At 40.7% G+C, this 26,376-nt stretch overlaps 1 protein-coding gene across 3 annotated transcripts; it reads left to right on the top strand.

The window, feature by feature from the left end:
• Nucleotides 1-2,193: 2,193 nt before the first annotated feature.
• On the top strand, nucleotides 2,194-26,376 carry LOC117526873 (SWI/SNF-related matrix-associated actin-dependent regulator of chromatin subfamily E member 1-like). 3 transcript variants are annotated; one of them, XM_034188949.1, is made up of 11 exons: nucleotides 2,194-2,290; nucleotides 3,307-3,357; nucleotides 7,268-7,311; nucleotides 7,595-7,699; nucleotides 11,647-11,727; nucleotides 12,028-12,159; nucleotides 12,378-12,549; nucleotides 19,055-19,227; nucleotides 19,346-19,447; nucleotides 22,776-23,037; nucleotides 26,083-26,376. In XM_034188949.1, exons 2-11 carry the CDS (start codon nucleotides 3,351-3,353, stop codon nucleotides 26,289-26,291), a joined length of 1,287 nt encoding a protein of 428 aa, XP_034044840.1. In that variant the 5' UTR covers nucleotides 2,194-2,290; nucleotides 3,307-3,350; the 3' UTR covers nucleotides 26,292-26,376. The 3 variants fall into 3 exon arrangements, with proteins under 3 accessions (XP_034044840.1, XP_034044841.1, XP_034044839.1); XM_034188950.1 differs by lacking the exon at nucleotides 2,194-2,290 and adding an exon at nucleotides 2,459-2,648 and having other exon boundaries at nucleotides 7,595-7,693; XM_034188948.1 differs by lacking the exon at nucleotides 2,194-2,290 and adding an exon at nucleotides 2,465-2,648.

The following is a 26,376-nucleotide window of genomic DNA, read 5'->3' as shown; positions in this document are numbered from 1 at the left end:
CCAAGATAATATATAGTGCATGAAAAACTTCTCCCACAAGGTAACTGCTTTGTGTGAGCAAGGTCACAACTTGTTTATACAAAGTATTATCTTTAGTGCTCAGGATAACTTGTTACCTTAAAACAATTACTTACTCCAACAAGCTGTTGTGTTCTCTTAATGCATCTTATGAGCACAAGATAATTATTACCAAATGATGACTTGCTCTCACAAGACATTTATCTTGTGCATGCCATATCTTATTTTTAGCATATGCTATGTCCCAATTTAGGGGCTGCATCCTTCTAAGACTGTGTTCTGTGAAGATCTAGCCTTCAGAGACCGCTAGGCTGAACTAGGGTCCCTTTATTGAGAGAGTAGTGTCAACTGAGGACAACTGTGCTGAACTACTAAGTGAACCTTTTATGTTTTCAACATTTTTTTTATCATTTAACCACATACAGCAACACGTCCAGGCACAGGTGCTAACAAAGTAAATAGAAAAATAGTTAAGCTATCAAATTTACATAAATTTACAATTTATATTTATTTAATGAATTTATAGCCTGATTTATGCTTCTGCCTCTGTAACTCCGTGTCATGCAATGAAGTGCGTGACAGTTTTAAAGTTCTTTGTCACTGGATTATGCTTTATTATGGATTAATTTGACCCTCAAGTTTTTCTTTCTACAATCATCACCTCCAGTTCAAAGGTAACCTGTACAATTTCCTGTTTTTCCGACTCCATGTTGTAAATTTGTGGACTTTTCTGATCCATTTGTAATCAGCGTGCACACTGCAAAAACTAATAAAATATGATGGGAGATGAATGAGTGAAAGCATAAAAGTGTCAAATCACAGCTTTTTGCGCTGTCTGATTTAACAGGTGCACATCAGGCTGCGGGTCCGAGTCTGAGTACGTGTGAAAAAAATAAACAGCCGTTTTTTTTGATCATGGAAATGACTCCGGTCCCACATGAGGGGTTTTTAATGGAAATGCACTGCAATCGGACGGGACATTTTATCCGATGTGAGCGAAAAATACATTATACAAAATCCATTATATACAGTGTTTATTACATGGAAAACAATACAAAAACATTGGGACTTTTTTGTCCAGTGACAGCAAATATCCGGTTTACAAAACTATGATGACAGTTTAGATGAGTTTTACTGTACATGGGACTGAACAATAAATTTACCTTTCAAAACTATGACAAAGAAGTCGGCTTCCATCCCACACGGCTGACTATTTTCCAAAATTTTTCTTCTGTTCAGATCTGAAGGGAATCTGTACATGTTGAAGCCGATGTTGTTTCTATTTGTGCATCCAAATGCACAGCAACCCATCATTTTCAGTGAAAAAATATTTAAAATAGCTGGATTTACATGCAGACAGATTAACAGCAAATGCTATTTTGGCCCCAAGATGGCAGTACGAGTCACGTGACAGTTTTTTTTTTTTTGACTTGTCATGTTGCAACTCTGAATAAAGGGACTCTAGGCTGAACCAGACTGTTCAGAAATGGGACTGTCTAGCCCACGGTGCATTTTGCTATTACATCATTATTTCCCCCTCTCATCCGGTAACCATGAAACGCGAAAGGTTAACGTAGTGGGCATAACCAGTTAGTTTAATTATCATTTCTTTCAATTCTCATTTATACTTATAATCATTACTTATTTACAGTTGTATACACAGAGCATGAATGTGTCCTTTTGTTTGCTTTTTAAATTTACCAACAGGTTTGTCTTAGAAAAAAAAAATCTGCAATGATTTATGGGATTGTTTGGCCCATGAAGGATACACCTCTTGCATCCTTCATTTTCAGGGGAAAGAAGGCTGCATGCATCAGCGGCAATAACCCTTCGAAATGGGACAGCCTAGTTGCACCACTTATGACGTTATGCGGCCAAGGCATACACCCTTCGAAGGGCATACAGCTCCTGAATTGGAACTGTCAGAAGACACCATCCCTGCCGCTGTGGGGTAGGTGACCTCTCGGAGCAGAGTTGATGACCTCTGTCCTACAACATAATATCAAGATAACATGTTCCTGCATGATGTGAGCAAGATCATTAATTGCTCATTAAACGTGTGCACAATATGAATTGCTTTCACAAGGTTATACACGTAAGAAGGTTGCACCTTGAATGCACAACATAGACATATTTTGAGTCTGAGCGTGAGCCCTGGGAATAAATACGCTACAGAAAAGGAATGGGTTTAAACTGTGGCAGAAGCTGCTTCTGAGCTGTCGCATTTTGCAGGTATTGAGTGATGCATACTGCAGTCAGAATAGCAATGAAGGTCAGATTTGTGCTTCCAAGCACCTCGGGAATAAAGAGGTTTGTTGGCAAGGATCTGCTTTTGATAATGATGACGCACATCTGCGTCTTACAGATAAAGCTGCTGTTTAGGTAAAATGTGGCTGCAGTGCGCTCTGATCATTTGCATGTTTCTTGCAGTGACAGTTCACTAAAAGCATCACTGAGGCGAGGCACAACTGTAATGAGGAGAGGGTGGGGGTGCAATTCTGGAAGATTCTACAGGAATCTTATGAGTGGACCCCATTTCAATCGTTTATTGTGGGGACTCTTTCTCTGAGCTAGGTGTTTAGCTTTCCCTGTCAAAGCCACAACGTGTGGCGAGACAAAAAGATTTTAGGGTGAGTTTGTTAGCCATTATTAAATGTTATGTTATTCTTAGTTATCCACCATTAAAACCTAAAGAATTTTGCGTACTTTTAGATGTGCTGGTTGTTCATTATTTCGCAGAGATGCCATTTTTTTCTTTCCTTTTAACGGAGGTAGCTATGCTAGTTAGCCGCCAGTCCGTTGGTCGAAAAGCCGATGAGCCAAGCTGTAAAGTTTGTTCGGAATATCTGCAAACATAGCATTACAGATGTAAAGTAGAGTTTTGCATAATGTCGCGGCTTTGGTCTTTTTCACTGCTGCTGTAAGACAGCTAACCCAGCATACAGCAGTGCTAAACAGTTAGCTGTGTTAGCTTAGCGTTAGCTCGCTGTCTGGACAGAGGTCTAACAGCACGTTTAAAAAAGCAAACGCATCCTATGCAATGGTGGTACTGTTTTCACACAAAAAATTGTCTAGCTCCAGCAAAATCTATTTGTTTGTCTGGCATGAAACCACGACACTTTGTTGGTCATTGCGGTAAGCTAACATGGAGCTAACGTTAGCTTAGCATCTCTGTTGTGTGCCAGTCGTCGTGTCTTTGTTATGTTCTGAGCATGAAGCGTCCTGTCAAAAATTATTTCAGTAAAACGTTAGAAAACGCTATTCTACTCTTAAATCTGTTTGTTACAGAGACAATGACGGGAACAGACTGATACCTGCTCCTCTCTGCAAAGATGTCAAGTAAGGAACTGGGAGGACTTAACATTTCTATAGCATATATATATTTCCCCCCATATTATTTGTCTTGCCTTATGTAATTGTGATACTTGTATCAAAATTGTATTATATAGTCCTAGTTTGTTGCTTTCTTTTCTATATGTGTTGGTCTCATTCAGTGGTTCTCAAACTAAGGGGAGGGCCCCCTTTGAAGGACACGGAGGCATTGCAGTGGAGCAGGAAAGTGTCATACAAAAGTGGAGCAAAATTTGATTACATTTTTTTTTGTGTGAGAACAATAAATGATAAAGGAACATGAGAGGCACAATATGAACATATCTTGCAGGTACTTTCCAAAGTCTAGGCACAAATCAAACAATTTAAGTTATGTTACAATTGTCACAGAAATTTGTAATAAATCAAGCATCCCAAATGATGGACCAAATGACAGATATGTTTATAATATAAAATACTCCAGCAATATAATAATGATTAAAGAAAAATAAAAAGATGAGTAAAAACATAAATGTAAGTCCCCATTGGACGTTGACACAATTTTTATAATTTTGCCTCTGTACCCCACCGCATTGGATTCAAAAGTAAGAACACAGAAGTTTTCCATCAATGATGCAGATGCTTAAAGCACATTACAGTGACGCCGGACATTTACTGCCCCAGGCAAGGCCGGTGTCATTTTTTACAGCCGGGTGGATTTGAATTTAAACATTCAAGATGCCCTTGTGGTGCAGACTTTCAGCTTTAATTCAAGGGCTTTAACAAAAGTAGCGCATCAATCATTTAGGAATTACAACCTCTCTCCATTTTCCCACAAGTAATTTGACAAACTAAATATAAAGGTTATTGTTACTTGAGTGCTGGACTACATTTAGGTCAGTCCTTAAAGTAGACCTGCATTGAAATAAATGTGGTCAGATTTCAGAAAGAAATAGCTGATATGTATTTATGACCCTTGTGAATGCAGTAAAGTAAATCTGCAAGCCCAAATTTGTAATTCAGCGGAGAAATATTTGTTTAAAAATGACAAATTTGCAGCTAAAATTTAGCCCTCCATGAAAACAGTTTGTACATTCGGATCATTTCCATGACGTCGGGGACAAGACGACGCGCTCGTGCCTTCAGTCCGATCCCGCATTGAAATTGATTTTATCTGTTAGTAATGTTACTGTTATACACATCCTGGTTTCAGCATCCAAAAGTAAGCTGCAGTGAATGCGAGATACAGCTCTGCATGCTCAGATCAGCGGCGGCATCGACAGCGGGCGCCGTTCTTCCCCGACGCCTCGCTCTCACTGCCTCTGATGCGCTTACCGAGTGCATGCGCTCGTTAAATTCCGCCGCGGGCCACTCACACCCCCGTGTCTGCTGTGCAGCCGCAGACACATCCCTGTCTACTGAATGGAGGTGCAGCCAACTTGGCACAAGTCCAGAGACTATGCTCGCCGTTTTGATGTGGAGCAGCCGGTGACACCTGTTGCTCGCAAGGACAGACTTCTTGCGGCAAGATCCGCAGCGCCGCACGTCTCGGTAATCGGAGCCACGGAGCTCCATGGCCGCTGAGAGAGGTTTATATCTTTTTAATGACTTGAATTCTTTGCGGGTCTCGCCTCCGTACCCCGCGACGGTAACACCGGAGGTGAAAGACAGTAGATTTTCAATGCGACACCACTCAATCAAACAGCGTATGAAAAAGTCCCCAAAAATAATTTTCAAGCACAAATAAAAGAAATGTGTACTCACCAAGCGTACCGCAAGACAATATGAAGTTTTAAAAAAGTAGATCCTTCTGTATAAGACAAGAAAAAGGTGCAGATGCAAACTGACGTAAAACCCACAAATTACAGTTGGCGCGCACAATGCATGCTGGGATAGGGTCTTCTCCCTGACGTCTCGGCAGCGTCCCGGATGTGATGACAGTTTTGCGGAGGGCTAAATTTTAGCTGTAAATTTGTCATTTTTAAATGAGGATTTCTCCGTTGAATGACAGATCTGGGCTTGCAGATTTACTTTACTACATTCAGAAGGATCTTATGTGTAAATATGTCATTTTTTTGGTCCAAAGATCTGACTGCATTTATTTCAATGCAGGTCTACTTTAAGAAATGCAAACAGTATGGTAGTGTATGGAAAAGCTGTCTGTGGTAGGCCCTTATCCCAAATTATCCATGCAAGAAGAAGAAAATGAGTGTGGGAAGCCACCAAGACACCCAGATAACTGTAGCTAAATGAATTACAGGCTTCTGAGGCTGTGAGTGGAGAAGCTGTGCAGTTTTTGCAGCCCATTCTCACGTTTTGTTTTTTTTGTTTTTTTTTTTGTGCTCCCGTGACGAAATGAGTCAAATTTTCGTGCTGCTGAATCAAGACTTGCCGTGAGACCATGTTGGTTTTTGTGCACTGCACAATCACAGTTTTTGAGAACTGCCTATTCCAGTGAGATTTGCATTACAGAACCATTTTCAAATTCATTTCAGTTTATTTAAACAGTGACAGATCATAACATATCTCACTCACCCCAAGGCACTTGACATGAGTAAGGGCTAATCTTACCCATCCTCCGAGCAAGCACATTGGCAAAAGTGGTCAGTAAAAACTCCCTTTGATTACAGGAAGACACCTTAAGAAGACTAGACTCAGTGGAGTGACCATCTGCTTTAGCCATACTTACAACAACAAACAAGAGCGATCTGAGATTTCAGATGTTGCCACTCTGGAGCTGGATCACCTCCCAAATTCAGTGGAGTCTTCCTTGCCCTAATATCTATTTGTGGTACAAATTTGGTGAGAATCCGTTAAGTAGTTATGACGTAATATTTCAAAGCCTATATAAATTGAAATGTTGATTCCGGATCACCTCCTAAATTTATTGGAGTCTTCCATGGCCTAATATCTATTTGTGGTGAAAATTTTGTAAAAATCTGTGCAGTAGTTTTGACATAATCCTGTTAACAGACAGATAGAAAAATAAATAAACGCCAGTGATTTTATTACGTCCTTTCTGGACGTAATAAATCAAAGTACAACATAGAACGAAGTCCAAGACATGTTCAGATAGTTGGAGCTGTTCTTGTATTCATCCCCTGACTTGTCTAAAGAAAACTGGCTGCAAAAGTGATGACTTGTATGAACAATAATCTGTTGTTTTTGAATTACTTGTGGGCTCTGAAAATTAAGGGATTGTGTGTACAAGTGGCTGTAATGCAAAGTTTTTTGTTGAACCTCTTGAATTAAAGCTAACAGTCTACACTACAAACACATCTCATTTGTTTCATTTCAACGCCATTGTGGTGGTGTACAGAGGCCACACTGTAAAATATCACTGTCCAACTACTTACGGACCTCACTCTACATGTCATATTTACTTATAAAGCTGCATTTTTGTATGATAATGTATGTGTGTGGATATGAATTGCAGAATAGATTTTTTTAACTAGTGGTAATGTATGGATTGTAATGTCTGGGCTTCAGAACCACAGATAGTGCTGGGGAGAAGTACCTTGGATATTGGTGTTTTTCTAAAATCAATCACACCTTCTTAATCAAGCTGGAACACAACTGGATGGAACCCACTGAGTGCATCTGAGTGTCTGGAGGTGGTGTGTGGGTGTGAGTGTATGTTTGCATTTTAAAAATATGTGTGACTTGCATTTTTCATGTGTTGTGGAAAAAAAAAAGTTGAGGACATGAGATAGATCACGGTTGTACTGCCCCTAATGGTCGATTAAAGAAAAAAGTACCAGTTTAGTAGAATGGAAAGTACTTGAGGAAAGCTGATATAGTTACAGTTTTATTTCAGGTAGTCAAAGGAAGCATTTAATGCACAATAAATAGAAAAGGATTAGCAAATTTGGAAGATTTGTCTTCATATTTCTTGAACTTGTGTTAAAATCTTTCCATTGGACCTTTTCTTTTACAACAGAGAGGCCATCCTATGCTCCTCCCCCTCCCCCTGCTCCGACAACAGTAAGTATTGTAAAGGTAGCACCAAACATGTATGTTGCAACACATCGTTAACATGTTACCAGAGAATGCCAGAAATGCTTTTGCGCAAATGCACAATAAGTTACTCATACAAATAATGTGCCAACATCACTGCCGTTGAAAATCGTATTTTTTTTCCAGCATGATTATTATTTATTTTTGCGTTTTCCCAGCTTCCTTCATTGGTTAATTATTTATTTGATTTTGTTGTGTTTTGTTTTATATCATTTCTCATTCGTGTTTCTGTCTCATTTGTTTCCATCAGCAAATGCCCAACACTCCTGGCTTTGTGGGGTACAACCCATACAGTCATCTGGCCTACAACAACTACAGACTGGGAGGGAGCCAAAGCACCAACAGTCGGGTAACGGTATGAATACTAACATAGAGAAAACAAGGTGACAGAAAATGTCAGGAAGACTCAAGATTTCAGGGTATTCATGTGAAATGGAATATACAGCAGCCTGCATTTGTGTGCATTTATTACCTGCAACAACAAATCAGTGTTTTCATAAGCTTAGAATGAGCCTTTTATATCTACATGGGAGCGGGCCCCCTCATGGAGGCTGGCATGTTGCACCGCCATATTGATACAGTAGTCCAAAATGGACATACCTATGCTGCGTTCAGAACTTTCGGACGTTCAGAGATTCTGGCCTATAGCTCAGGGAAAAAGCCTTGAACAGTATGTCGGGCTAGAATTTTTTTTATCGGAAACTCATGAGGAAATTGAGCAGCCTTAGGGACCTGACTTAACATCACAGCTATGACAGCCCCCTTTGCAACTGCTGAGACAACACTGATACTAATGTTGAAAATGCATCTTTAAATACATTTTGAACAAGACATTACTATTATATATAATCACATTCTGTGTACAATAATTAAAGTTTCCACCACCACACATAAGCAAAAATCTCTTTGACGATTTCATTTAGCCCAAAATATAATGTTATCCGAGCTCTACTTTGGTATAGGTTCAGGGCTTTCCCACACTGAAAACGTTTTGTGAAGTGTGTCTGCTCAAAAATAGGATTGTTTAATTTTATGTTGCCCATATCAGACGCGTGGGTAGGGCTGCAAGTGAGTCTATGCAAGTGGCCACCACTTGGAAATAGAACCTGTTCTGTTTTTGCTGTCACTGAGCCATGACATCATTCAGCTGGACCAATCAAAAACCAGGTCACACAACATGCAACCAATGTGAAAAACAAACAAGATGGTGGAACATGGTTGTAAACACGGAAGATAAATGTACTGAGGAATTAATTGCCTGTGTAAGTGAATATTTGGTTTTGTGGGACCAAGTCCCACCAAAACTACAAGGACACAGAGTTGAGAGAGAATACAATGGAGGCAAATAAGCAAAGATTTGGAAACAGATTGCAGTATGTTCTTGTGTTTTTTACGAGATTTCCCTGGTATATATTTTTACTTGTATTATGTCCTGGATGTATTTGATGTTGTAATTGCGACTTGTAATTAGTACATACGTCCGGTGTTTCGTCTTCAAGCTGTGACCCCACACAAGCTTCTAATGTGAACAGTAGGTTGCAGCGTGGGGGGATACAGCGTGACTGCGATCTGTCCAGCTCATAAATCAGTTCATGGCTCAAATTACAGAGATAATCTCATGAACGCATGTTTTTTGGAAGTAGGGGTTTTGTATGTCGGGTCTTTCCAAATGTCCGACGGTTCCAAATGCAGCAATGCTTCGGCTTTCACATTTGCCAATTTGGCTGGAAGATTGAAGAAAAAAAGAAGAGAAATTGGTGGTTGATACATATACACTGTCTGCTGGTTTCTAGTGCAGGCTAACAGGTTTGCTAACCCTCATTTTTGTGAAAAGGAGGATATGTGATGAGCAACATCACAAGAGAAGGCAAAAAAGACACAAAAAAAGTGATTGGAAACAAAATCATGATCAGCGACGACAACGCTATCTGCAACCTCAACACTGGATAGCACTACATTCAAGATACTGTAGCTTTAGGAAATTATAATCTTTATGTTCACTTGCACTTATGGTTTGTATACAACCCCTGGCAATAATTATGGAATCACCGGCCTCGGAGGATATTCATTCAGTTGTTTAACTTTGTAGAAAAAAAGCAGATCACAGACATGACACAAAACTAAAGTCATTTCAAATGGCAACTTTCTGGCTTTAAGAAACACTATAACAAATCAGGAAAAATAATTGTGGCAGTCACTAACGGTTACTTTTTTAGACCAAGCAGAGGGAAAAAAAATATGGACTCACTCAATTCTGAGGAAAAAATGATGGAATCACCCTGTAAATTTTCATCCCCAAAACTAACACCTGCATCAAATCAGATCTGCTCGTTAGTCTGCATCTAAAAAGGAGTGATCACACCTTGGAGAGCTGTTGCACCAAGTGGACTGACATGAATCATGGCTCCAACACGAGAGATGTCAATTGAAACAAAGGAGAGGATTATCAAACTCTTAAAAGAGGGTAAATCATCACGCAATGTTGCAAAAGATGTTGGTTGTTCAGTCAGCTGTGTCTAAACTCTGGACCAAATACAAACAAAATGGGAAGGTTGTTAAAGGCAAACATACTGGTAGACCAAGGAAGACATCATAGCGTCAAGACAGAAAACTTAAAGCAATATGTCTCAAAAATCGAAAATGCACAACAAAACAAATGAGGAACGAATGGGAGGAAACTGGAGTCAACGTCTATGACCGAACTGTAAGAAACCGCCTAAAGGAAATGGCATTTACATACAGAAAAGCTAAACGAAAGCCATCATTAACACCTAAACAGAAAAAAACAAGGTTACAATGGGCTAAGGAAAAGCAATCGTGGACTGTGGATGACTGGATGAAAATCATATTCAGTGATGAATCTCGGATCTGCATTGGGCAAGGTGATGATGCTGGAACTTTTGTTTGGTGCCGTTCCAATGAGATTAATAAAGATGACTGCCTGAAGAGAACATGTAAACTTCCACAGTCATTGATGATATGGGGCAGCATGTCAGGTAAAGGCACTGGGGAGATGGCTGTCATTACATCATCAATAAATGCACAAGTTTACGTTGATATTTTGGACACTTTTCTTATCCCATCAATTGAAAGGATGTTTGGGGGGATGATGAAATCATTTTTCAAGATGATAATGCATCTTGCCATAGAGCAAAAACTGTGAAAACATTCCTTGCAAAAAGACACATAGGGTCAATGTCATGGCCTGCAAATAGTCCGGATCTTAATCCAATTGAAAATCTTTGGTGGAAGTTGAAGAAAATGGTCCATGACAAGGCTCCAACCTGCAAAGCTGATCTGGCAACAGCAATCAGAGAAAGTTGGAGCCAGATATTAATTAAGACTCATTAAGTCCATGCCTCAGAGACTGCAAGCTGTTATAAAAGCCAGAGGTGGTGCAACAAAATACTAGTGATGTGTTGGAGCGTTCTTTTGTTTTTCATGATTCCATAATTTTTTCCTCAGAATTGAGTGATTCCATATTTTTTTCCCTCTGCTTGGTCTAAAAAAGTAACCGTTACTGACTGCCACAATTTTTTTTCCTGATTTCTTATAGTGTTTCTTAAAGCCAGAAAGTTGCCATTTGAAATGACTTTAGTTTTGTGTCATGTCTGTGATCTGCTTTTTTTCTACAAAATTAAACAACTGAATGAACATCCTCCGAGGCCGGTGATTCCATAATTTTTGCCAGGGGTTGTACATAATTTTATGCGCGCGTGCGCTGGCAGTATGCATCATTTTAACTTCACTCTGCTGCCTCCATCACCGCACACACTGGCTAATAGTCCATCTGTGTGTACTCAGATACCACCTGCCCTTCAAAGTCTGCATTTCAGACAGCCATGCTACGTAACACATGCCATCAATGTTGCTATGGCGTTGCAAACTTGCTGCTCGGCATGGTGTGGCTGCTCAGCAGTAACTCAATCGCTGCATGCAAGCTGTGGCTGGCTTATTCTGATAATGGCATTATCTCTCACAGTGAGCAAATCTCAGCTTAAATGGGATTTCTGGGTTTTGTTTTGTTTGTTTGTTTGTTTGTTTTTTAGAATTGGTGCCGTTTCATTGTACTCTGTTGGGTACCCGCCTTGTTTATGGCCTCATACTGCCATCAATTAAAATGTTAACAGATGTGATATGTAAATAGTTTGATACATCTTGCATTTGGCAGGTTTTTTGTGGCTGGTTTTCTCTCAGTTTTGCAGATAGCTTTATAAAGCTTGTGCTTAGTGCAGGTTTAAATGGTTGTTTGACTCTCAGACAGCAGTGGGGTCTTAAGGTGAATTTTTCTTTCCTTTTCAGAATTCCTCTGGAATAAATATCCCAAAGCCACCCAAGCCACCTGATAAGCCACTCATGCCATACATGAGATACAGTCGTAAAGTAAGTACCCCCTGTATAACTTCTCCCTTTTGCACCATCATGTGACAGGGATGCTTTGCTTCAAAAAATGTTCAGAGGAAGTAAGCCATAAAAGATGTTTTGGATAATGATTTTTTGTCGAGGTAGGTGTGAGAAAAGTTAACCTAGAACAGGTCACACGGTGGGATTTTTTTCCAACTTTGAGCTGGAGCTTAAAGCACACGGCCTCCTCTGGTTTGTGACCTCTCTGCAAAGAGATAACCATTTATAGCCCCTCCAATCCAACCCAACCCCACACCCATGTCTGGTTCTCATCACCAGGTTTGGGATCAAGTAAAAGCCTCCAATCCTGATCTGAAGCTATGGGAAATTGGGAAGATAATCGGTGGCATGTGGAGGGACCTCACTGATGAGGAGAAACAGGATTATTTGAATGACTACGAAGCAGAGAAGGTTGGTTGTTTTACAAGGGTTGTTTACAGGGTTTTCTGATGGGTGACCAGTAGATGTGTCTACTTGTGGGTCCCTCCTGTCGTCATTGCTCCCTTTCTAATACTCCTGAGTAAACCTCTTTCTTTACTGTGTTGTAGTTGATAGAAATGAGCTTCCACATGTTGTGTCTGCTTGCTTTCCTTCTTTTGTTGTCATTCCTGTCATCTTTTCCACCCTAGATTGAATATAACGAGAGTATGAAGGCCTATCACAACTCGCCTGCCTACCTGGCGTATGTCAATGCAAAAAGTCGTGCCGAGGCAGCACTGGAAGAGGAGAGCCGCCAGAGGCAGTCCAGACTTGACAAGGGCGAGCCTTACATGAGCATTCAGCCAGCTGAAGATCCAGATGGTGAGGCCACTCAGCTAAATGCTTTGTCTCCCAAGGTTTAGAACGCTACAACAGAGCTGTAATTACTGTGGCACGACTACACAGAGCTGCCAGCGCGTGCACACACACACACACACACCCAGGGACTGTGTTATCTTTGCTCCCCCTTCTCAAACACTAGCCATGCTCTTTTGTGGAAACGCTACCTTTGATATGCCGTTTCTACTTTTAAGCTGTCAAATAGAATAAAAGTAGTTCCATTTCAAACCATTTTTCCATAAGTGTTTACATTTTTGGGTATTCTTGGCATTAGTTTAAGCATAATTGCAAGATTTACATTCTTTCCATGTTTTAAACAGTGAGACAGATCCTGACACGCGCACACACACACACGTTAGACACGTAAGCCAGAAGAAGGCGTTTGAGTTACACCCACATTGAGGAAATGATGCTTGTCTGGAGCCTGGAGGAGTTACAGTTGAAGATAATGATGTCCAGGAAAGCTACAGATAAAACTGGCTGTTAGTTGGAAACATTACACACCATTAAATGTCTTCTTAGTTACATCCTCAGCAGACTGCACGTACTTTAATGGCTGAATAAAATGTAGCTTTCCAGCTGGATGCAGTATTTTAAGCATGATTTAAAGGAAAATTTCAAGTAAATCCTCTTGTAAGCTTCATCTTCTGCCATATATGTGACTTTCTCCTGTTTTTCGCTGTATATGAGCACTCACAGAGCTGTGGTTCTGTCAAGCAAAGTTTTAAACTGCATGTATAAGCAGATTGTATGGTGGCCATTTATGGAATTGAAACTAACCTGCACAAGCACTGAACTATTGTAGTTTAACTGAAACTGTGTTTCCTTTGAATTGTGAGCAGTCATGGTAGTTGTTATACTGTTTATATTTTTTCTGTGCAGGCTAATTTCTAAGTCAATGCAAGCATAATAAAGTAGAAAGGCAGTATTATTGTAGTGTACGCACTGTATACGTGACCATTTCTTGCAGTTCCCTGAATCGCCACTTGAGGCTGAGAGTCAATCCCCATTGAGCCCCATGTTCAAATCTCCAACTTTATAGCAGAAATAAATATTTTACAGCCTGGTACAGTCTAAAAGAAGCATAATAAAGTAGAAAGATGATATTATCCTCACTTGAAGTCTTTGGGTTACTGGCTTCTAATTTTAAATCTACAGTAAAAAACCTTGGTGTTATTTTGGACAGTTCTTTAAGATTTGAAAACCAGATTGCCAGTGTGGTTAGAGCGAGCTTTTATCAGTTATGTCTTTTAACGAAGGTAAAACCTTTTTTAAACCGTTCAGACCTTGAAAAAATAATTCACGCTCTTATTAGTTCAAGGATCGACTACTGTAACGCACTTTATGTTGGAGTCCCTCGGTCCTGTCTGAATCGCCTTCAGCTGGTACAAAACGCTGCTACCCGTTTTTTAACAAACGTATATAGATGTCAGCACATCACCCCAGTCCTTTCTTCATTGCATTGGCTTCCAGTTTCTTTTAGAGTTGATTTTAAAATTTTGCTTTTTGTTTTTAAAGCCCTCAGTGGCCTTGCCCCTCTGTACCTGTCCGAGCTCCTGAAGGTTCGGAGCCCGACCAGAGCCTTGAGGTCCTCAGATCAGCTCCTGCTGGACGTCCCTCGAGTGAAATATAAACGCTGGGGTGATCGGGCATTTTCAGTCGCGGGGTCCAGACTCTGGAACAAACTGCCCCCCGACATGCGCACCATCACTGACTTTGGCCTCTTTAAATCTAGGCTTAAAACTCATCTTTTCAGACTGGCTTTCATCACGCAGTAGCACAGTGACACTTTACCTGAATGTATTTTTCTCTTTTAGTTGTGTGCATTTATGTATTGTTTTAATTGTCTTATACATTTTAAATTGTTTTTGTTTTATTGTGAAGCACTTTGGTTACCTTCGGTGTTGTAAAGGGCTCTATAAATAAACGTTGATTGATTGATTGATATTATATAGTACACATGGTATACTTTCTGAACTTGGATTTATTGATCAAACACTGCCATCAGTAACTAACATAGTAAGTCCCTATAGGCCCTGAGGTCCATTGGGCCGATGCTGTTCTCCACTTCCTGTGGCACGAAGCGGATGAGAGTCCATGACCCCCCTTGGATGGAACATCAGTCCATTGCAGGTTACTTCCCAGGCATCGTCAGTATCCATTTTACAGCTGGGTGGCCTGAGACAGGCGGATTAAGTGTCTTGTCCAAGGACACAGATAGGTAGCACTAGCAGGACTTGAACCCAGGTTTACATATTGGCACTGAGCTACCTGCTCTTCAGTAAGTACCAACTACTACTGAAATTATACACGTGAGCATGAATTTTCAGGCACGTTGCGTAGATTACTGAAAATATATACAAAAAAGGTGAAACTCCCATTTAGGAAACCTACTTAAATAAAAAAAATAACCTTATCTACCTTGTTAATAAATTACTCAAAGTATATGTTACTTTTTTTGAACCCTCTGCCTGTACTCAAGCATATGCTCTTGTACATGTTACAGTCTGACTCCGGTTTGCGCTATTTTCCACCCCAGGAAGGTAAAGCATTAATGTACACGATGCACGAACCCATGTGCACTGGATGCAGTTGGTGGAATGATGTGCTACAAAAATGCACTTTGTACCTGTGTCAGAAAAATTATAACAGGAATGTGCGTTGCATAATTAGACAAACTTTGTTGCATTGCTCTGTGCTGACGCTCATACAACTGCAGAAAAAGCCACATGCAACCACTGCTCTCAGAGTGGACACATGAATGTCCTTTTTAATACCATTTGGAGTCAGCTGGACTAATTTTTTGGAGCGCATGGTGCAGCGTGCCACATATTGTCATACCATATAAGATTCCACATGACATTATACAAAATTAGGTTTCAAAAGGTCCCGGGGGTTAAATAAACTAAAACAAGGTAATATAAACAAATAAGAGCAAGAATAAAATAAAATACAATGAAAAGGAACAAACAGCATGACAGAGCTATTGTGCAAAAAAATAAATAAATAAATACACTTGTGCAAATCAGTTGTGCCAAAAAAAGTATATTACTACTACAGAAAATGATTTGCGTAGAGTAGTAATACAGTTCTATAAAAGGGAACAAAAAGTGTTCTTCTCTTATTTAACAAAACAAATACAGTGCATCCAGAAAGTATTCAGTGTTTCACTTTTTTCACATTATGTTACAGCCTTATTCCAAAATGGAGTAAATGAATTTTTTTCCTCAAAATTCTGCTCACAGCACCCCATAATGACAACATAGAAAACTTTTTTATTTTATTTATTTTTATTTATTAAAAAAAAAAGAAATCACATGTACATAAGTATTCACACATTTTACAAGATTGCAAGATACTTTGTTGATGCACCTTTGGCAGCAATTACAGCCTCAAGTCTTCTTGAATATGATGCCACAAGCTTGGTGCACCTATCTTTGGGCAGTTTTGTCCATTCCTCTTTGCTGCACCTCTCAAGCTCCATCAGGTTGGATGGGGAGCATCAGTGCACAGTAGACATGGGCCAATAACCGGTTTCATGGTATACCGCGGTATGAAAAAGCCACGGTATCAAAACCACTAAAATTTTCCGTTATACCGTCCCTATGGTATGAGCGGGTTATGAGAATTCTTGACAGGCAGAGCGGAGGCAGTCACTGCCGCCCTTCTCCCTGGTGCGCACCTCTGTCTCTGTTTACAAACAGGCAGCTAACGTTAGCTAGCTCTGCATAATGACTGAAGGAGGCAAAGCCTGCACTGAACTTTTCCCTCCATCTAAAAGGACCAAGTTGGCTTTTTTGGTTTATTTTCTGTGGAATAGCCCTTCAAGCCAAAAACGGTGGCAACAAAGCACCGTAGCTATGCCCTGTGTTGGACGCGAAGCAATTCAAGATATCTGCAAAGGATTACATGGAAGGAGTAAACTTTATCCCATCTTTGAAACCACAAGTAGTGGACTCGAGTCATGCTTGTGGTCAATCAAATTTCTCCCACAAACATGTCAAGAATGACAAATACATCTATTCCAAGCACTTTGTTTGTGAAGCTGCGCCAATATTGAGCATCCAGAGTTCCGAACCTCATTCCAGCCACGTTTCTCCCTAAGCAAGTAAGTCATTTCCCATGGGGCAGATGCTACATGTCTAAAAGAGTGACTATTATTTTGGTATTTTCTCTAAAGTTATCAGTGGTATAGTGCTCGTAGCGGTAGACATCGCGTCAATTAGTGCACCTGAATCACGCACTTCATATGCAAATAGGCATAATGTTGTTAAAGCACATTTTAAAGTTATACATAATACCGTGAAACTGGTATTTTTGCCCACGTCATCATACCGTCCAAATCTCATACTGGCCCATGCCTAGTGCACAGCCATTCTCAGATCTCTCCAGAGATGTTCAATCAGATTCAGGTCTGGGCTCTGGCTAGGCCACTCAAGGACATTCACAGAGTTGTCCTGAAGCCACTCATCTGATATCTTGACTGTGTGCTTCGAGTCATATGTCCTGCTCAAAAATGAACTGTGTCCCCAGTCTGAGGTCAAGCGTGTTCTGGTGCAAGTTTTCATCCAGGATGTCTCTGTACATTGCTGCATTCATCTTTCGCTCAATCCTAACTAGTCTCCCAATTCCTCCTGCTGAAAAACTTCCCCACAGCATGATGTTGCCACCACCATGCTTCACTGTAGGGATGGTTCCTGGTTTCCTCCAAACATGACACCTGGCATTCACACTAAAGAGTTCAATCTTTGTATCATCAGACCAGAGAATTTAGTTTCTGATAGTCTGAGAGTTCTTCAGGTGTCTTTTGGCAAACTCCATGTGGGCTACCACATGCCTTTTACTATCTGATCACACTACCACACAGGCCTGATTGGTGGATTGCTGCAGAGATGGTTGTCCTTCTGGAAGGTTCTTCTCTTTCCATAGAGGAATGCTGGATGTCTGACAGAGTGACCATTAGGTTCTTGGTCAACTCCCTGACTAAGGTCCTTCTCCCCCAATCGCTCAGTTTAGACGGACAGCCAGCTCTCTCAAGGGTTTTGGTGGATCTGAACTTCTTCCATTTACTGATGATGGAGGCCACTGTGCTCATTGGGACCTTCAAAGCAGCAGAAATGTTTCTGCTCGGAGGTGTACAGTTCCTTTTGACTTCATGTTTGGTTTGTGCTCTGACATGTACTGCCAACTGTGCGACCTTATATGTAGACAGGTATGTGTCTTTCCAAATCATGTCCAATCAAGTGAATTTACCTCCAAATGGACTCCAGTTAAGCTGTAGAAACATCTCAAGGATGATCAGAGGAAGCAGGAAACAGCTGAGCTCAATTTCATGGCAAAGGCTGTGAATGCTTATATACATGCAATTTCTTAGTTTTTTATTTTTAATAATTTTGCAAAAATCTCAAACTTTTTTTCCACATTGTCATCATGAGGTATTGTGTATAGAGTTTTTTTTTTTGGGGGGGGGGGGGGGGGGGGGAGAATTTCATCCATTGTGGAATAAGGCTGCAACATAAAAAATGTTAATACCATGCGGAGCTGTGAATACTTTCTGAATGCACTGCAAATAAAATCCTTTTTTGTTTTTTTTAACTAATGTGCATTACTGCCCAACCCTGGTTTCAAAGCAGCAGATGAGCTTCATTTCTGCCTTCTGGAAAGTTTCTCGGTTCCACTCTTAGGTGTGCTGTGCCAGCACCGTCTGGTTATACTCACAGAAGGTTTTTGTTACGTCACACAGTGGTTTAGCAAAGATTCTGCCACAACAAAAGCCAACAAGGACAGAGCCAAGACAGTGAGGAATAGTGTTGAGAAATGGAACTAGAAGTACCCAAATGGCAAACAGAGCAGATAAATTGTCTTTTTGAACTTGGCTATTTATTTATTTTTTTATTAACACCAAATTTAAGATCAAGTGGTGCCATCTCTGTCAAAAGTGTTTCTCAGATAAAGTGGTAATTCTGTGTCTTATTCAATGCATTTGCAACAATTTGTAAATAAACCTGTTTGCGAGAAAATGTCAGTTTTGGGAAATTTTCAGATTTGACTCCTAATTCTTGACCGAATGTGGAAAAAGCCAGTGGTTGACTTTTGCCTGATGAAAAAATTTTAAATGTAGATTGTGCTGTGTGTTTTATCTTAATTAAATGCAAGAGATGGATTGTATTTGACATGTTTTCTGGCGAATATATATATATATTTTTTATTAAAATTCTGCCCACATGTAGCCGGTTATGATGACCTGCTTGTTGTTGGCTTTCCAAATTATGGCTTTTGTTCTGTTTATAAAGATCTGTTTTGATTAATGGCTGAACCCTGATAACTGTAACTCTGCATAGTAAATATTGAGCAAGAATGTCATGTTACTGATGGAGTAATGCAGCTGGATTTTTAATCACAGCCTGGATGACAACTGTATACAATTCAGCACAAATACATAACCTGAAACAATCACAGAAACTCAGAAATGTTTGCATGTTTTCAGATTACGATGATGGATTTTCCATAAAACATTCAGCTGCGGCTCGTTTCCAGCGTAACCACCGCCTGATCAGTGAGATCCTCAGTGAGAGCGTAGTTCCAGATGTGCGGTCAGTTGTTACCACCGCACGCATGCAAGTCCTCAAGCGGCAGGTCCAGTCTTTGATGGTGCACCAGGTACGACCATCGTTTGGCCTGAGACTTAATATGTTTGTAGTGGAGAGAATGCTGACAGTTTGGGTTTGTCTGGATTAATAACGTAATGACTCTGGTGCCTGTGTGTCTCGGGTCACAGAGAAAGTTGGAAGCAGAGTTGCTGCAGATTGAAGACCGTCACCAGGACAAGAAAAGAAAATTCATTGAAGCCACAGAGTCTTTCACAAATGAGCTCAAACGGGTATGGCATGTTTTACACTGAGCTTGGTCATCGCTTACTCGCACGCAAGCTTCATTTTGTATGTTTAACTGTGCAGCGTGCAGCTCTGGTTCTGTGCCAGTCTAGGTCTGCCTTCAAGCCACCAGCTGCTGCTAACTCCCTCCACATGTTCTGGCAATCATATAGCTGTCATCATTGACAATTTGTGGAGCTCATAATACTGTTGTTCTGAAATGAGATACAGTGCTGAGTTCTTCATTGCATCATGCTCTGTTTACAACAGGAGGCGCCATTTAGCCTTTACAGAGCTTCTTAATCTGTCCACACAGAGGGACCGGTTATTGAATATAGACTGCTGCACTATTGTAGTCTGTATACCATCAGAACCAGAAGTGTTTGAGCAATGACAGTTTTTGTAATTTTCCTTCTGCACACCACCACAATGGTGATGAAATGAAATAATCAAGATATGGTTGTAGTGTAGACTTTTAACTGTAATAATAATTTACAGAGGCCATAAGTAACTGGACAAACCCTGTACAGCATAAAGTAAGTCGGATATAAAATCTGAGACCCATTGGTGCCATTGCTTCTCCCAAGATTCTGTTCTGTGACAGCCTAGAACTCCCCCTGGAAGGCAATGTAGATTACTGCCAAGGCTGATACATATTTGCAAAGTGTTTCTTATCCATGGACACGAATAACATGGCCGGGAATTGACCGAGGTCTATATATTGGTAAACCAGCTCCTTATTCCATTGAGTTACTTGCTCTAAATACAAGGTTGTGTGTGTGTGTGTGTGTGTGTGTGTGTGTGTGTGTGTGTGTGTGTGTGTGTGTGTGTGTGTGTGTGTGTGTGTGTGTGTGTGTGTGTGTGTGTGTGTGTGTGTGTGTGTGTGTGTCTAAAAACATTAATGAGGAGCTCTGACATTTTTCAACCTAGGCTCTGTTTTTAGATGTTTTAGGGGCCATCTCTTCACTCAGGACAAAACTAAAATTAATCAGTGTAACACTGATAACAGTAGACCTCACTAATAAATGCGCAGAAAATTGTTAAGGTGACCAATTATAATGTTAGCTGATTACCTTAGCCTCCTAGCCATCGACAGGTACCGCTGTCCACTGAGCAGTATTACAGGTTGGTTGTCGATAAGGTAGCCTGGTACAACCCAAATTCCAATGAAGTTGGAACGTTGTGGGAAATGTAAATAAAATCAGAATACAATGATTTGTAAATCATCTTCAACCTATATTCATTTGCATACACCACAAAGGCAAGATAGTTAATGTTCAAACTGGTAGACTTTTTTTGTTTTTGTGCAAATATTTGCTAATTTTGAAATGGATGCCTCCAACACATTTCAAAAAAGCTGGGATGGGGCAACAAAAGACTGGGAAAGTTGATGAATGCTCAAAGAACACCTAATTGGAAACAGGTGAGTGTCATGATTGGGTATAAAAGGAGCATCCACAAAATTCTCAGCCGTTCACAAGCAAAGATGGGGCGAGGATCACCACTTTGTGAACAGCTGTCTGAAAAAAATAGTCCAACAGTTTAAGAACAATGTTTCTCAACTTTCAGTGGCAAGGAATTTAGGGATTCCATCATCTACAGTCCATAATATAATCAGAAGAAGAATCTGGAGAACTTTCTACACGTAAGCGGCAAGGCAGAAAGCCAACACTGAATGCCCGTGACCTTCGATCCCTCAGGCGGCACTGCATTAAAAAACGAAATCATTGTGTAAAGAATCTTACCGCGTGGGCTCAGGAACACTTCAGAAAACCACCATTGTCAGTTAACACAGTTCATCGCTGCATCTACAAGTGCAAGTTAAAACTCTACCATGCAAAGTGAAAGCCGTACATCAACAACATCCAGAAACGCCGCCACCTTCTCTGGACCCGAGCTCATTTGAAATGGACAGACGCAAAGTGGAAAAGTGCGCTGTGGTCTGATGAGTCCACATTTCAAATTGTTTTTGGAGCAACACATGCTGCCATCCAAGCAACGTCTTTTTCACGGACGTCCCTGCTTATTTCAGCAAGACAATGCCAAAGCACATTCTGCACATGTTACAACAGCGTGGCTTCGTAGTAAAAGAGTGCAGGTACTAGACTGACCTGCCTGCAGTCCAGACCTGTCACCCATTGAAAATGTGTGGTGCATTATGAAGTGCAAAATATGACAACAGAGACCACGGACTGTTGAAGAACTGAAGTTGTACATCAAGCAAGAATGGGAAAGAATTCCACCTACAAAACTTCAACAATTGGTGTCCTCAGTTCCCAAACGCTTATTGAGTGTTGTTAGAAGGAAAGGTGATGTAACACAGTGGTACATACTGCTTTTTTGAAACATGTTGCAGGCATCCATTTCAAAATGAGCAAATATTTGCACAAAAACAATAAAGTTTATCAGTTTGAACATTAAATATCTTGTCTTTGTGGTGTATTCAATTGAATATAGGTTGAAGAGGATTTGCGAATCATTGTATTCTGTTTTTATTTACATTTTACACAACATCCCAACGTCATTGGAAGTAGGGTTGTACACCAGATGCATAAATCATTTGGCAAATAAATTTGTTTTGCAAAAGGGTCTGGTCCCCCTCCCGTTCACGGTCGTTTCCTCATGGCCAACAACTGGCCGGGCCAATTACAACTCTCTGTGTATACAACTGTATATGGGGCTGGCTTTATGTGATGACTCATTGAGGAGTGCCAAACAGCCACAATTCAAACAAGAAACCAGTGTTTGCTGCATGCTCTGTTCAAAAATGTTTTGAATGACTAAAAATGCTGTGGACTTTCAGATTTTAATGGCAAAAACCAACAAGTCATCCACTAATGTACCTACTCCACTTCATGCCATCTTTGCATAAATGAAATATGAATGGAGACATATCAGATTAATTCTCAAGATGGGAATTTGTCTGGCTGTGTCAGGCTACCGACGAGGAGTTCTGCCTTACAGAACAAGCCCCTCACCAGCAGTCGACTTTTAATACCTCAGTTGAGTGAGCTCATTGATTAAGTAACAGTTAATTCAAGATATGTGTGTACTTCTACTATCCACTCCTACCATAAATTTTGATATTTTTTTGTGGAAATTGATTGTTTTGTGGCACAGGCCGTTAATATAGCTGTATCTATCTAAGACACTGTGTGGGTTCACCGACCAGCGTCTACCACACACAGTCTGGTTTCAAATGGCATGAACTTAGCAATTTGGCAGTAGCATTCCTTGCAGTATTTTGGTATCTTTTATTTTTTGCACAGTGAGACAGAATGGGCTTATGGGGATCATTTTTAAAATTAATTAAACTCATGTTACTGTATTATACAGTTGTGCTGTATGAAGGTGGAAGTGGACATGGAGAAGATTTCTGCAGAGATTGCTGCAGCAGAAGAGGCAGCTCGCAGACGACTTGCAGAACGTGAGAAGGACGCGAAAGACCGAGGTGCCAGAGAAGCCCCCACTTGTGTCTTAGCGGAGGAAGAAAAACACGTTTGTGTAACACATGGCGGCAAATCGCAGCAGAATTCTCTCGGCGACGGTACCAACAAGGAAGCCGAGGACACAGAATCCAACCCAACAGATACTCCAGGTGAGCCAAAGTGGGTTTGTCACCATTTAGTGTCCATAGCTACGGCCTCCTGCTGTATTTCAACATCAGATAATAACCTTAATGGCAGGAAGAGTTGATTGACAGGAGATGTGGTAACATAACTTGAAAACTACCACACCACTGACAATAAAAACTTACGTGAAGCACAATGACTCCATGACTTGGCCATGACAGGTGGACGTTTCAACATTTTGGCAACTAGCTGATATGTTTTTGATTAACCACAATGTTTTTAATTAAGCAGGACATTACAGTGAACTGGTTCTTTAACATCAGACAAATCCTGATGTTGACCCAAATTACTCAAGTTTTTAATGGGTTCATTTTGCGTTCTCCTTTTGACCTCCAGTTGTAATCCTAACAATAAAAAATAAAGGGAGACCTTCTCACTCTACTGAATGATGCAGGTCAAAGTATTTGCTGCTTTTTCCTGATGGTCTATAGTGGATGGTCCAAATTGAAGAGCACAAATGTATCTGAGGTTTGTTCTGCTTCCTTCTGCTATTTAAAGGTTACATAATCTGAGCGCAAGGCACCGTGGTGGCCAAGCGGTTAGTGCTCTTGTTTCCAGAGCACCCTAAGACCACCCCTGTTCATTCTCCATGTGATGTGGAGTTGTGTCAGGAAGGGTGCAAAACTTGTGCCAAATCAACATGCAGATCCATCTTTGATCTGCTGTGGAGACCCAGAGTGGAAAAAAATGTAGAAGCTGGAGGACCTTACTATAAATTTCACTGAGTGCAATATAAGGTTCTGGCTACAAAGTTATTAGATTTAGCCCATCAGTTAGTTATTTCTGAAGTGCACGAGATACACAGCACTCTTCTATTTACAGAGAGCAGACTCAAGTGAGAGGTTTTCTGGCAAATTAGTAGATCTGCTTCTACCTAAATTCAGTTTTGTTTTGTTTTTTTGAGTATGTAAGCAGTAACTCTCTTATGTAAGACATCTTGAGCGTTGTACCATTTACACAGCATAAATACTCTGCTCTTAACTTCAGATCAGGTCTTTTTTTGTTTGTTTATAGTTGTTTTTACTGGTCTGTGGTAGGGATGTCCCGATCAGGTTTTTTTGGCCCCGATCCGATTCCAAGTCATCTGATTTTGAGTATCTGCCAATACCGAGTCCAGATCCGATACTTTAAAAAACTGAATGAACAAATGCTAAATATATAATAATTTCATTTTAATCACCTTATTTTATTATTTATCACTTAAACAGTGCACTTCTCCTTGAGGTAGCTTGAACAATCAAGTAATAATCTACCAGACTTAAAAAATTTACAAATTTCCATGTTATTTTACTTGTCTAAAAATAAATGTCCAAGGTTCCGTATGTTGAACAAGAAATTATCTAATCTGAAATAACAGGTGGTTTTAATTTATAGATGAAAGGTTTCTAAAGAACCATTTATTGATTTAGCTATTTTAATTACAAGTGTTCTAAACTTTTTTAAACAGTAATCAGAAATTTTGAGGTAACAAACAACAAAAAACATTTCCAAGGATTTTTCTTCAGACACGTGGTTTCTGCACTGATCTGTGGTTCAAATCCCCGCCTGACTGGAAAATCACTAAGGGCCCTTGGGTAAGGTCTTTTGTCCCCTATTGCTCCCGGTGTGTCTGCCTTGTATGGCAGCACCCTGACATTGGGGTGAATGTGAGGCATAATTGTAAAGCGCTTTGAGCGTCTGATGCAGATCGAAAAGCGTTATATAAATACAGTCCATTTACCATTTGTTCAGATCAGTGGTTTCTGCCATAGTCTTCCGTGTTTTGGCCTGACGCGTCGTTCCTATTGGACAGCACGAAGCTACGTCACAGCTCAGAGCGTTGAAAGTTCAAAAGTCAACTTGAAAAGTAAAAGGAACAAAAAAAAACAACTTAAATTTGCATCCTGACAGTCCTCAGTGTACCCCTCTGATGCTTTATCAGTGTTCAACAAGTTTAGAGCAGCGCAGTGAACGTGAATGAAGACGAAGCTCTTTAAGACGCGTTCCTAAATGTGATGAGTGTGCACGTTGCTCGTGCGCACACCATCTCTCGCTCCGTTTTGCAGACAAACTATCACAGGACAATTTGTTTTTTTCTTTTTGTTAATCAGATGACAGATCATTGTCCTGAGGACTTGGTCAGCACCGGGTCCTGCTGCGCACGGAGGGAAAGTGTCCATCATCCTCTTGCCATTCCATCGAGGCGTCAGGCTGAGCGCGTAACCACACAAACAGCAGTTCTACAAAAGAAGCATTGTGCGCGTAACTCCCCCCACCTCTGTCCGAGTTACAATTCCATCTCTTCTTCCCAAATTCATTGCGCAACACTTGTTCCCCTTTCTCCTCTGGAATCGGTTTCAGCCGCATGCGTGTGTGAGAATGTCCAGTTGAACTTATGTTTTTTCTTTTGTTCAGTTAAAAAAAAAAAAAAAAAAAAGATTGGGTTGAACTTTGACCGCGTCAGCCTGCCGACAAGCGGCAGTGCGCGCTCCCATCAGAACTGTTGCGTCAAAACCTGAACTAAAGCGCCGCTTCTGACGGCCTCTAAAAAGCAATGTGTCTCACGCCTCTGATGCTTCCGACGTGTGAAAGGCCCATTAATCTGCAATAATGAGCATGAAATAGCGCTGATCAAAATAATGAGGATAAAATCTGTATCCGATTCCTGATCGGGATGCAACGTCCAATTTCGATCAAGTCTGAAACCACGTGATCAGGCCTGATTTCCGATCATGTGATCGGATCGGGACATCCCTAGTCTGTGGTACAATAATGTTTTGCTTCCACATGATAACATTGCATCGTCACTTTATTTTTACACACAGACAAGCACAGTTCCACCTTTGGGTTGCGTCGCATATTGCTTTCCTTCCGGCGATAGATAAGGCCTTTCATGTTCACCTGATGGCACAAGTGCTCGTTTTCGCCTATTGTGATAGTTCAAAGTAAAGAAGTGATCAAGTATTGAGGGTCTGAAATCACTTATTGCTTTTGATTTAATGCCGTATTTTCTGCTGCTTTTGTTCATTTAGGGAAGTCTAAGGCCTCGGAGGAGCTCGAGGCTCATCCAGGCAGCGTGGAGGCAGCATCTGAGGACAAAGAGAGCGTCCCAGAGGGAGCCATGGAGGAGGGAACCAGTGACAGTAATACAGGCTCTGAGACCACCTCTGCTCAAACAGAAGACGCCCCAACCAGCGAGCCGTCCTCAGAATGTCCAGGCAGAGGGAGACCAGCCCACTGAGTCAAACTCAGACTGTCTGAACTGTACGGCTGTCTTTGCATCTGATGGTCTCCAGAATGATTGTCTAAAAACATATATTGCACAG

This window comes from Thalassophryne amazonica, chromosome 15 (genome assembly GCF_902500255.1).
Source record: "Thalassophryne amazonica chromosome 15, fThaAma1.1, whole genome shotgun sequence".
Classification (NCBI taxonomy): Eukaryota; Metazoa; Chordata; class Actinopteri; order Batrachoidiformes; family Batrachoididae; genus Thalassophryne; species Thalassophryne amazonica.
The sequence above is the reverse complement of the archived record's forward strand: the minus strand, read 5'-3'. Positions and strand labels throughout refer to the sequence as shown.

Excerpts from the sequence above, each read along its gene's own strand:
- LOC117526873 (XM_034188949.1), top strand. Across the intron at positions 11,728-12,027 it reads ACATGAGATACAGTCGTAAA|GTTTGGGATCAAGTAAAAGC; the intron begins GTAAGTACCCCC and ends TCTCATCACCAG. Across the intron at positions 19,228-19,345 it reads AGTCTTTGATGGTGCACCAG|AGAAAGTTGGAAGCAGAGTT; the intron begins GTACGACCATCG and ends CTCGGGTCACAG.